Raw genomic sequence first — 12,886 nt, 5'->3', positions numbered from 1 at the left:
TTGCACAAAACTGACTGTTTTCTAAACGCTGCTTTTTTGAGTGTTATAAGCGCGACTGAAAGGACCACATTTGATAATAAGAAAACAGCAAAAAGTCAGAGTAAATGTCAAGACAGATGTATCTGTGTCACTCCATCGAACACTAATGGAACATCACAGTATTTCCAAGTCGAAGGAACTGTGAAAGTGAAAGAGAGAGAGAAAAAGGAGACAGAGACGATGCACAGATTATTTTGTGTTTACAGAAAACAAGACTTACCCTGCGTGTCTGTGAGTCTGGAGAGAGCTGGACACGCACCAAAGGCAGACAAACAGTGTCTAACATTCGACCTTGGTCTTTAAATGCACAGGAAATGTGACAAGATAAGAACAAGATTTACTGGCCTGTTTACAAAGGAGCTCGAAGGGAGTGCAAACAGGACCAATTGTGTAAATTGCTCGAAGGGGGTGAAAACAGGATCAATTGTGTGAATTGCTTTTCAACAAAGAAAAAAGTAGTTCATAAAACAAATGCTAAAACGGTGATCAGTGGATTGATATAGTACTTGGCCCCTGCTCTCGGAGAGGGCTAAACACAGTAAGGGACATGACAAATGCATGCCATGGACAAATGGGGAGAAGGCGTGGGAAAGCAACAATGGAGCTAGCAAATGGGAAACCTACGGGCAGGCTGAAGCCCATAAAGTATATACAACATGTCTCGAAGAGACAACTCAAGCGATGTCTAGCCGACATCTAAAAAAAGCCACTGTTGAAACAACTCCGGCTGTCTCAAATCAGAAAACATGTCCTATTTCAGAAAACTGTGCCCTTATAAAGTGTTTTCATTTTCATCAGCCTGAACACAATCACAATCAACGCATATATCATTTAAAAATCGGAGATTAAAACATTGTTTGATTTGTTATTCTTAGCAGCCTACGGCTAATTGGATTTGCCAGTGTGGAGCCACAACCTTGTGCCATGCAAAATATTATTGAAGCTTGCTTCTATGTGTGCCTCAGAATTAATTAAAATAATGACAGCGATTACTTTCAGCCCTGTGCTGGGACGTGTGCAAATGAATTTGTTACGTCAGCAATTAAAATGAGAATCTATTTACAATAATCAACATTCCCTGTTTAATCGCTCAATCATTCAAATCCAAAATAGAGTGAGCGAGTGTGAAGCTTTGTATGGATTAAAAATGAAAATGTTTTGTTGCAGGAATTCTGCGGAGTCACAGAACTATGCTTAGGATCATAAAACATTAGTAGGCAGGGTGCTGAGTCATCCTACCACCTGAGTACCCATGAGCACGGGACCAACTAGCTATAGTGTCTCCCTTGCCATCCTACTCACTCACAGAGAAACAAGTGATTAGACACCCCAGAACACAACACTCCCGACCCTCCCAGAATTGCAGTTGCAAGATGCAACGTTTCACTCTCTCACTCGTACTAGTCCACAATAAGTTCTGACAGAGACATGAGGAAAGTTTAAAATGTTTATTTTAACTGTCATACTCTAGTATGCAGTATACGTGCCACAACAAATAGGAAAATGCCTCATACAAGTGCGGTCAGCATAGCAAGTAGTCCGTAAATCATAAACAGAGATGTCATTATATACGACAGGGTAGCCTAATCTCCTTCCCCTTCTACAGAAGCAAAATGATTATATATCAGAACATCTCTGGGTATTAGCAGCAGACCCGTACCTTAACATACACATATGAAAGTTCTACATCACCTAGTGCTGTCACAATCTTTTCCCTGGAAAGTCCCCTCTCAAAGTGTGTGTCAGCTATCTGTGCATACCAATATAACAAAAGTACAAGCTCCCAAGCAACAGCTGCATTTGCGTGTTCTGTCTGGGTGCTGGGTCCTGACCAGAACAGAATAACAAGGGGCATTGTTGTTCGACCTTGTCTACATGTTTAGACTAAAGCCCAGCAAATAACAACAGCATGTTGTGTGAAAGCACAAAGCAAAATGAGTTTGTATAGTAACGTGCACAAAACCGAGGGCAGTCTGCAATGTGCTCATGCTAACATAGGGAAAACGACAATGGCCTGCACGGGACATATGACAGTTTCATTAATAATTTTGAAGTGGGAGCTTAAGTTTGATAATCAGTTTGCTTTATTTAGGGTGGTGCGGAATTTGGCCTGTATAGCTAACCATATCTGTGCCCAGGAATCTGACAAACTGCTTCCTTTGCTTTAAGGCAGCCCTACAAATTGTGGCCTCTTTATCCTTAGTACAAGGTCAGTGTGATTACCTATTCTTTCCTGAATAACCACAATGTCTGCTAGGTAATAAAAAAATAATGTGATGACTAATATATACATATCAGGAATACAAATTTTACCAAGTTATTCAGACTCCGTGTCCCAAATCGCTCCCCGACATTTTGCTAATCTCATCTTGTGAATTAACCTGTGTATTCATAGTTCGGTTCACAAAGCAGGGAATCACAGAGGTGTTGCAAAAATACCTCCCTAATTAATATTCATTAAACTGACTGAAATTTGCAACCCATTGCAATTGGCTAAAATCACAGGGATGGTTGCCTGCAAGGGTCAGCAGATCACCATCCCTGTGATTACATTTTAAAATGGTAAACTTTTTTAAAGCAGCCTTATTTCCTTAAAGGAAATGTGGCTGCTTTTTAAACAATACAATATTGGTTAATGCATATCATCTAGAGAACAATAATTGTTTTTTTAAGGAAACTGACAAAAATGTGTTTCATTGCTTTTTTCAAGTTTATAAATTACTTATATTTTTATATTGAATATCTATTAGAATCATTTCAGAAGATTGATGTTACGGGCCTTCTGACTGGTCTTGTTGCTACTGGAGCAATATTGATTATCTTCTGGTTTATTGGGTATTACATCTACAAATATAAATGCAAGACAAGAAGACAAAGACCTGGGTAAGTTGTTAATCAAGGATTTTACTGCATAATTTATTGTTTAATTACTCTCTAACAAATACATGATATAATTTTTTTAAGTAAGTTTCCATGGTAAATCTTTTTTTTACATAGATAAAGCTTCCATTAGATATAAACACAGGGATAAAGATGCATTCCTCATTAAACTTGTCAAAACAAATTCAACCATAATTGGCTCAGCCTGGCAGTGATGATTGTATTTGAGAGTCAAAATTCAAAAGTGTAATAATCAAAAAAGATTTGCTACCTTAAGCCAGGAAGCATTAGCTTATATGTGAAAAATCTAGGGATTATTCGCTAAGATCATGTGTTAAATAAAATATGAAAGGATTCACAAAGTGTTTTAAAAAGTTGATTCCTTTTTATGCTACATTATAAGAAGTTCAAGACACAAATACAAATGCTATTCCATGAGTCCTCCTAAGGTTGTTGCAAGGCTTCAAAAATTGCTCCTGCTCACTTAGAGTGGACTTTCGATCTGTTTCCCTGCCCGCAGTGCTGCAGGCAGGGAAACAGATCAAAATATTGCTCTAACCCGCAAGGAGCAGCATTAGTAACTGCTCCCTTCGGGCTTGAGCAATGCCAGCTCCCACTGAATGCGAGCAGCCAGCAGGGGGCATGGGGTCCTTTGGGCTCCTCGCGGCCCCCATGAGACTATGGTGGGTACCCACCTTTTATTGTACAAGGTACCGGGGGGGGTGCCAGGGCCAAAGTCAACCTGAGAAGGAGGGCCACATGCCCCCTTTCCCCTAAGAATGTCACCAGGCCCTGGGGGATGGGGTCCCCAAGGCCCAAGTCAGCCCGGAGAGGAGGGCCGTGTGCCCCCCAATGGAATTGTCACTGGGCCCTGGGGTTGGGGTCAATGTGGCTGAAGGCGGCCTGGGGTTGGTGGCCACGTGCCCCCATCTGCTAATTATGTCACTGGGGGCGTGGCCTGACTTGTCATGGAGTAGTACTTGAGTCTTGACCTATCCAGGCTCACGTAATGTTCTGTGCACCATCTGCAGCAATGGGACCGGCCCGACCACTGCACAGGATGGAGGAGGCATTTACACGAATCCCCCCGTATAGCAACCGGCAGAGAGCTGGTCCCAGCCGAGTTGCGGCCAAGCTCACCCACAGCCACCATTTTGTTTGCAATGGTGTGGGCTGCGGCGCTGCCGGCCAGTCTATGGTGGAGTCCAGCCGAAGTCCAGAGGTCCAGAACCAGTGAAAACCTGCAGTGGGGGGTTAGTGGCTCTGTGTAATGCCACCCAGACAACAAACGAGATGAGCTGCCGGCCCAACGCTCTCCTGGACCCCCCTGTCAAGCTGGGACAGGCACACTGTGGAGGCTGGGGAGCGGCCGATGAGTTGCCCTGCATTGGGGAGCCTGCAGAGTGAAGCAGGCTGATGAGAAGGCAATGCCACGGGGAAGAGGTGAGCACTGTTGCCAGCTCCTAGCCAAGTGAAACTGCTCCACTGCCAATCCCAGGGCCTGCCATTGGGGAAAGTGGGGTGTGAGCGCCCATGAAAATATTCTAGGTGAGCAGCGCAGCTGCAGTGCCCTGTATTGCTACCACCTCCTGCTTTCCTGGCTGCCCCTGTGGCCAGTGAACTGCTGCTGCACTGCTCCTGGATTGTGTTGTGGCCCTTCTAGGGATAGAGGAACTCAGGCATATCCTCCAGCTGAGTCCCCAGCGGGCCTGACTGAGGTAGTGGGGAACTGGTGCTGGTAGCTGGAATGAGTGGGGCTGCAGGTCTGTGAGCCCGCCAGAGGTGCAGTGGTGCTGTTCATATGGAAGCAGTCATGATTGGATGCCTCACTGCAGAGAATTAAGGACGCCCTTGTGCAATACCCCAAGGCACCCCCCCACATAAGCTTTGTGAACTGTAGGGCGGACCCTGATCCTATTGTGAATGCCCCTTGGGTGCCTAATCCACCTCAGAGGATTGCGGAAGCTCTTGTGCAATGCCCCACACCACCCCCTGCACATCCCTATAAACTGTAAAGGCGAACCCTGTGCCTACTGTGAGTGTCATTTGGGTGGCTACTTGCCCTTTATGCTTGGGGGGACCTCGACACCTCCCTGACATACTCAGCGCAGTTTTCGCTATGTGCCGGAGTGTAGCACCGCACTCCAGGGAACATATCTGCTGCACCCATAAGCTACGTGAACACATCAATGCTTGTCAATGCCCTGCTCTGGGGGCCATGCCCCCTCCTTCTGGCCTGGCCTGGGAGTAGAGTGCCCTCGCCCTGGTGATTCTGTGACCAGCTGCCTGGTTGCCATTGACTTTGGGTGACAGCCCGCCACTAGGGATCTCTTGAAACGGCCTCCCCCGCTCGGTGGCTGATGCCCCCTCGCTGACAGGCCATGCACCAACAAAGCCACCTGGGAGACGTCAGTGACTTCCTTCTGGAGCAAGGCAGCACCCGTAGAGATGGATGAGGCTCCCCCTCCCAGGAAATGCCTGAAGAAAAACCTGCTGTGGCTCCCAAAATGCAGGACTACATGAGCCACTTTCTCCAAGGAATCAGGTCTGAGATTGGCTTGCTTAGGGCGAATGTTAAAGCGTGCATCAAGAACATCATGAAGGAAGTATCCAAAATTGGGGAGTGAGTGGATGATCTAGAGCACATGGTGGACACCCGATCAGAGGATCAGGAGATGCTCTGGTTGTGTGTTGTGGCCTTAGAAGAACAACACATCGACCTCCAGGGCAATCAAGAGGACCTGAAGGATCTCAGTCTCTGAAATAATATCCATATTTGGGGGTGCCAAAGGGACAGGAAAGTGCAGACATCTTGGGGTTTACAGCGGCACTCCTTCAGGCAAACCTGGGGGAAGAGGAGGAGCCCCCTTCTTGGATAGAACCACTCTGTTGCCTCTGCTCTGAATCGTCCAGGTGCACCAACAGACATCTTGACACGTGCCCATTCTTTGAAAAGGAAGCAAATTTATGCCCTGGCAGGAACAAAACAGACCTGTTCTTCAGTGGGCACACTATCCAATTATTCCAGGATCTCTCCCCTACAACCTTGTTGCTCAGACGAGAGGTCAAACTGATCACAGACATCCTACGTGCCTGGGATATTAAATACTAGTGGGGCCACCCCTTCGCTCTACTATTCACCTTGGAGCACAAGCGGCGATCTCTCCACTCCCTCATGGAGGCAAACCAGCTCCTGGAGATGTCATTTCCGGAGGCGGGAGAATCTTCCTCCCCGGCCGGCGTGCACCAAGCAACACTCTGAAACCCTTCTGGTCCACAGTGAGCCCTGCCGCCCCAGCAGCTGCCCAGCAGGAGAGCTTACCTTGAAGACGAAGAGAGACATTTTTCAACACCTCCGTAGCATGAACAAAGAAGTGTTGCTGGGGAGCTGACAATGTTTGGCGTGCAGCGCACCTGGTGGAAAAGGTACACCGCCACCAGTTGCCGGCATGCCTTCTGTCGATTGGGTGAAACTGCTCCTGTAGATGACAGGAACACTTTTATCAAAAAGATTTGATGCCCACCGCAATAGTGTCTTGGCAGCTGGGTGCATTGGTTAAGTATTTCAGAGAGAAACCCCCAAAATGGGGGTTGGGGTGGGTTGTTTTGAAAATTAAACAAACACATTTGTCTTGTCATGCAGGGTGTTTTTGCTCTTTGGGTGACAATTTTTCCTGCCTGTGACCGATCAAGAAAAGTCTGCATCCTAAGTTCCACCCTCACCATGGTTGCCTTCCATTATTTTGATATTACATTGATCCTGGGGACCATTTGGTGGCTGGGCCACTTGGAAGAGGATTCCAATGGCAGAGACAGCTGAGGTTCTGCAATCAGAAAACAGGTGACTGATCTACTCTGAATGAGGGAGGTCAACCACCTAAACGTTTTGCACTTCGACCTAGGCCACCATAATGCAGCATCGAATTATTCCAAAGTAGGATCTAAATGATTTTTTTCTAGAATCCACACATCATAAAATTGTATTTTTTATTCAGTATTAATGTCTTGCTATTTGGTAATGCAGGACACCGAAAAAAGAAGACTTAATGTGCAGTTGTTTTACCCTTAAATGTTATGCTGCTGATTATGACTTGCTTGGATTTCAGATATTTGTCCCCGCAGATGTTGCAAGCTCATTGATCCTTCATCAGAATTTTCCCTATTAAGAGCAACATTTCAAGACTGTGCAGTACAGACTTGTGCACCACAGTATTAGGTGTTTTATAAAATATGCTAGCCAATTTTGTTGGATCACACATTTCTCTTTAGTATAAAAGAGCTAGAAAATATGTCCATGTACTGTTTTTAGAATAAAATCAATGTGTACAATAACTTTTATTTCATTTTTAGCTCCACAGTAAACCACGAACGATCGCATATTCGATCCAGTATTTCCAGAAGACTGGACCATATGTTCACTCCACAACATCCACCTCATCCACCTCCAACTACTTTGAACTTGGAACCGCCATCTTATGAAGAAGCTGTTGCATTAAATGGACCCCTTGAAACACCACCACCTTCCTACCCAGAAACTATAGAGGAGATACAGCTCTTCAGAAAGTCCATGTCTCTTCCAGCTGGACAGTCACACTGACATATTAAGAGATAGCCATGGAAACAAACAGTGTAAAGGACATCTTGCCGACTAAAGCTCAGTTGGATGCCTTGGTACACCACCATAACCCCCCAGAACTAAAGAAGAGTTACACAGGTTGGAATGTCTGTTTCTCTTCACACTGGTCCCTTGTACTGATATCTTAAGAGATTGGCATGCATCAGGATGGATGGTCAATACATTGTGAGAAATGCTGCAAGTGGATTATCGGGGTTATCTCTTGCAAGTGGGTTGCAGTTGAGATGCTCTACTCCACTTCTTTTTATACAAAGAAATATTTATTAAAAAGGTCATTGAAAGAGCAGATCTCCAGCAACATTTGGGGGTAGAGAGACAGTCACCCATGTGCCCTCTTTTACAAAATCTTAAAAAGGTCAAATTTGAGAATTTTTATATTTTAAGTAGTTTTATAGTGAAGCATACATGGATGAGGTATGATTTTCTGTTTTATGTCACGGTAATAAACTAAAAATGCACTTTACAGTGGAGCAGAAGATGTTCTTATAGAAATATAGTATATAGCACATCATTGATGCAAGCTCTTGGCTCTTCACAGTCCTTTTGTTTTCAGGCCATTCCAATTATTTTGTTGGGCATCTTCATTACTCCACAATCTCAGTACACTAACAGCGAAGGAGTGAGAGTTACATTGGGATAGTGTAAAGACAACACCAGGATAGGACAGGATGAGCCATTGAACTTTATCTGCCACCTGTAATTCTAATAGGGCCCCTCCCAGTGTGTTTTTCTTTTCCAAAGAGTCTACCGTGATATTTCCCAAAACTGTTTGCATGCACCTAATACTGCTGAATGCTTGCAAGTTAAATTCTCCTTTTTAACACCAAGAAGTGCTACATGACATCAAGAAAACATAAAACTTTGCACCCAAGTATAATGGACAATGTCAGTGTGTGTGTGATTAAAGGGGAGATGAATTGTATATATAATTTGCGTGTCCTTATTTATGCTATTTCTGGAAGGAGGTCTTAGCGCAGACGTAAAACATCCAAGACTGTCTGATTCCAGATAAACAGGAGGAGAGAATTCTGGACCAGAGCGATCAGCTCGTGGAGGGAACCATTAAACAGAATAGACACAATGATTGGTGTATCAGTAGGCATGACTTACTTTTGTAGTAGTATACTCATTCGCATTTTTAGAAGAACTTGGCTTACTCCTTGAATTCAGGAGTACTACAAGAATATGTCACAGCCCAATCTGTGTGGTTCTGGCACAATGGAGCTTATGTTGTCATTGACGGAGAGGGTACCCCATAGAAAAAGTGATGGAGTCTCATTGGCGTAGCTAGACATTATGCTGCCCATAGGAGCTGGGGTGCTGGTGATTTCTTCGATGGCCGAGGTAGGAGCGGGGAGGGGGAGGCCACCACCCTCCCTTGCTACACCACTTTGGCGTATCCTCTGCCAAGTTCATGGTTCACCCACCCAATTTAGAGGTGAGAGGACTGAAATTATGTCGATGACAGAGCCTACTCCGACTATAGCCCTGACATACTCCTCCACGGTTGGTCATCCGCCCAATGTAGAGTGTTCAATCACTGGCTTTTCTTTTGCTATCTGTCACAGCCAGGTTCAGACAAGACAGTTAAAAAAAATAATGACCCCCTCACCATAGAAGAAAGCTCCCATGATTTGGGAGTCCTTAGTTTTTCATGTTTCAGAATCTTACTCCTGCTTTGGACCTTTGCTTTTGAAAAATGAAAAACTGTGTAAAGGTTTGACAGGTGGGCATCATGTTCGACGGAGCAGTTAGTCAAACTTTTACAACATTGATAGGAACCACCATCACAGCGATTCCATTCAATGCTAATAGTTGTTTGTAAGACTCTGGATAGCTGTAGATTTGGTGGGTGGAGGTCACTCAAGATGGCGGGGGCAATGTTCTCTGCATTTTGACGGAGTACCATCCTTCCCCCAAAGTCTAAATCAGCCCCAATATGTTGTCAGAAGCCATGTGAGTGAGTTAATATTTCCAAACGTCTTGCAAACGCAACCTATATTCTGCATTGCATTTTGTAATTCAAAGTTAATATAAGGAGCACACAAGTTGGTCTATACATACTCACCTAAGCAATTTTCAAACAAAAACGCACAAGAGAGTACGCTACAGTATTGAATGTCTGAGGAACTGGTAAAGAAAATATGGTTTTTTTTTTATAGATTAGATAAATATGAATATGTCTATTGTCCACTGTTTACTGATAATAATATTACATCATATCAAATGCCTCCATTTCTAAGCAAGAAAAGTAACAGGTGTTACTATTGCGAAACGTACTGTTACTGTTTTTAATGTTTGGTATGTCTCAGGACAACGTTACTAATAACTTGCAATTTCAAAGCTCTCGACTTGTCCTGTGTCAAGTCAGGTGGTGGTTATCAGCTATGTCTGGCTTCTCAGACCATATTACTTCAGCTATCAGGGCCTGATTAACAAACTTAAACTTACACATTTACAACTTAACCTTATTCGGTATTCACAAACTGTAAGTTTAATTTTACTAATAGTAAATTTACAACTGCAGAGACTCCTCAGTCGGGGCGGAGAACTCCGCACATAAAAATATAGGACAGGCCTACATTCTTATGTGTTCAGTCTCCCTGGTTGTAAAATTACTATTAGTTAAATTAAACTCGGCGTTTGTGAATGCCCAAAAGAAAAAAAATCACAAAAGTGTAAATTTACCTTTGGGAATCAAGCCTAAGTACTTATGCTTCTACACTTAAAAGGCTGAATATCTTGTACCTGAAATGGCTGAGTCAATTTACTGTCACTACACTTGAAAATTAAAGTTACCTCGACCAGCAGTTACATCTAGGTTACACTGAAGAAACAAAAGCCTGATTCTGTGCATTCGAATATGATAATGTTAATTTTTTTCCAGAAGATGATAGCACCTTCCTATGCAATTTTTCCTGAGCTAATTTATGTTACTTAAATTCACACATAGATGTTTGGACCAAAGCTAAGTAGCACTGATTACTGGTCACTTAATAAAGTAGAATTTTTCGATTTCATATTGATATTTTATGGAAATACTTCTGTCGAAAGATCTGCTTTGTAATCACACAAATAAATATTGCAACTGTGAAATGTATATTTCTTTGTGTTTTTTGGTGGTGTTAGTAAATAGGACGAGAGACCTTCCTGATCCTCTGAAGCCCTTCTGACACTCTTAAATGAAGCAAACTGTCATCCTGATTTACAGTTTGTTGGACTGTTTAGTAGCTTGTCCTCCTTATTACAAGAGCCGTAGGATACTATGCACTTGTAATACCGCGGACGAGTTATACAAAGCGTTTGTGATGGAGTAACCCATACGCAAAACTCAATATCAGCACCCTAACACTTGTAGCCTGTGAGCCAAATGGCAAAGAAAAGTTTGGATGTAGATTTTATGCATTTGGTATGGTATTCAAAATTTGAAATTCACAAACCATCCATAAAGAACTCATAACATGCATAAATGCGGAAAAACCTAAGTATTACAATTTATGCACGTAAATTCCAATAACTGGCCCACTACTTTCGATAGTTTGAAATTATTGTACATAAACAGGAATAGCCGTCAACATTAACATGTATGAACGTGAAAAACCGGAGAAAAAATTATGAATTAGAGACAGGACCTGGACAGGGGCTCAAACTTCATAAGTTGTAGAGCTGAATATAAAGGGTCAGCAGGGGAAATCTCAAACAAAAATATGTCCAATCTTATAAGAATAAAAATAGCAGTGAACACATAGAAGGCCCTCTACGTTGTAGCCGAATGACACTATCAGAGTGGTATAGGACCCACGGTAAAATGGATGCCAATGCTATGGGTGTGCACAGATTGAGAAGTTCACTATTTCCATGATTTTTTTTTAAACCACAAGAAAGACCTAAAAAAAAAATTAGAAAAAGAAAGCAAAATGTAGATTTTGCAAAAGTTAAAAATGCAAAAAGCAGCATTTTATAGAGGAATTTGTAGGGAAACTCTGCTACAAACATCATTTTATAAGGGGATTTCTCCCACTGTGATGCTGTGCAAAATTGACACACTTCCCAATTTCTCAAAATGATGAACTTTGCACAGCTTTGCCTGTGGAATCTAAACTTTACACACCACTAGCCATGGCACTGTGGGAGATGAGAAAGAGACGATTCACAATGGAGGACTTCGTTTTATGTGTGTTTCAGAAGAAAAGCTGAAAAAAGTGAGCATCAATGCAAAAAAGATTTCTGGGAGGTGGTTAATATGGTGAATGCAGTGGTGATGGGTGTAGGTAGTATTAGAGATGTTAAGAAGATGCATTAGGACAAAAAGATGTGCATCAGGGGTAAGGCCAGCAGAACAGTGTGGCAGTCGCAATCCATGTGCTAAGGAGATAACACAACTCTGACTCCATCCCCCTCGCTGCGTGATGCATCATCAACACCTCACAGGGCTTGATGCTAAGTGAAGCAGAGGCAATGATGCACTCATTCACACCTTTACCCTTGGGAAGAATGGCACACATACCCACAGCACGGACATTAACAGCAATACACAAAGATTTACCAGGTACATAAGGGTTGAGTAAAGGGGCATGAAGCAGTTCACGCTTAATATCTATAAAAGCGAACTCTTGAGCATCCCGCATAAACATTTAGCAGTCTTCTTCAACAAGGCGAAATTGGGCTCAGCTTTAGTAGCAATGTTGCAGATACATTTTGCATACAATTCACACATACTCAAAAATGATTAAAGCAGTTTGCGATCTCTAGATGTAGGAATTTCTTCAATAGCCCTCAACAAGTCGGGACGCGGAGTAATACCTTTCCTGGAAACATGACAATCCACTTTTTGCACACCAAACTTTCACTTGTCTCATGTCAACCTCAAATCCCCAACAATAAAGTGCTTGAAGAGTCATCTCCTGTCTTCCATAAACCAAAATGTTGTTATGGAGAACAAGTACCACACTTAGCACTTGCAGCACGTTAGTCATCACATGCTGAAAGACAGCAGCTGCTGAAGCAACACCCAAAAGGCATCCTGCAAAACTGAAAAACACCACTGGGCATTATTCTCCCTGTAGAAAGTGGGGGTCTAATATTCAACTTTATCTCTTATTGGGAACTGTGTAACCTAACTGGTGAAATCGTCTTATGTAGATTTCAACTTTTTACCAGACCCTTATTTAGATTCTTCCAAATCCCATTTAAATCAGCATTAGAGGAACACAGAAAAGAGTTTTAAAGATATGTATTCTTGCTGAGGGATCTATGATATTTGGAGAAAAATCCTACAACTAGATCTTATGCCTGTTTGGCGGTTTAAATAGTTTTTATTGATTTTTATAA

The 12,886-nt window shown here is 42.9% G+C and overlaps 1 protein-coding gene across 1 annotated transcript in view; it reads left to right on the top strand.

Moving 5' to 3' along the window:
- Nucleotides 1–10,655, top strand: part of PRRG4 (proline rich and Gla domain 4) — a 294,949-nt gene extending 284,294 nt beyond the window's left edge. The window contains exons 5-6 of the mRNA XM_085648249.1: nt 2,790–2,922; nt 7,270–10,655. Coding sequence (XP_085504375.1) covers nt 2,790–2,922; nt 7,270–7,516 — 380 coding nt within the window. The 3' untranslated portion in view covers nt 7,517–10,655. The remainder of the gene's footprint in view (nt 1–2,789; nt 2,923–7,269) is intronic.
- Nucleotides 10,656–12,886: the final 2,231 nt, after the last annotated feature.

This window comes from Triturus cristatus, chromosome 3_2 (assembly GCF_964204655.1).
Source record: "Triturus cristatus chromosome 3_2, aTriCri1.1, whole genome shotgun sequence".
In the NCBI taxonomy this organism is placed as follows: domain Eukaryota; kingdom Metazoa; phylum Chordata; class Amphibia; order Caudata; family Salamandridae; genus Triturus; species Triturus cristatus.
The sequence above is the reverse complement of the archived record's forward strand: the minus strand, read 5'-3'. Positions and strand labels throughout refer to the sequence as shown.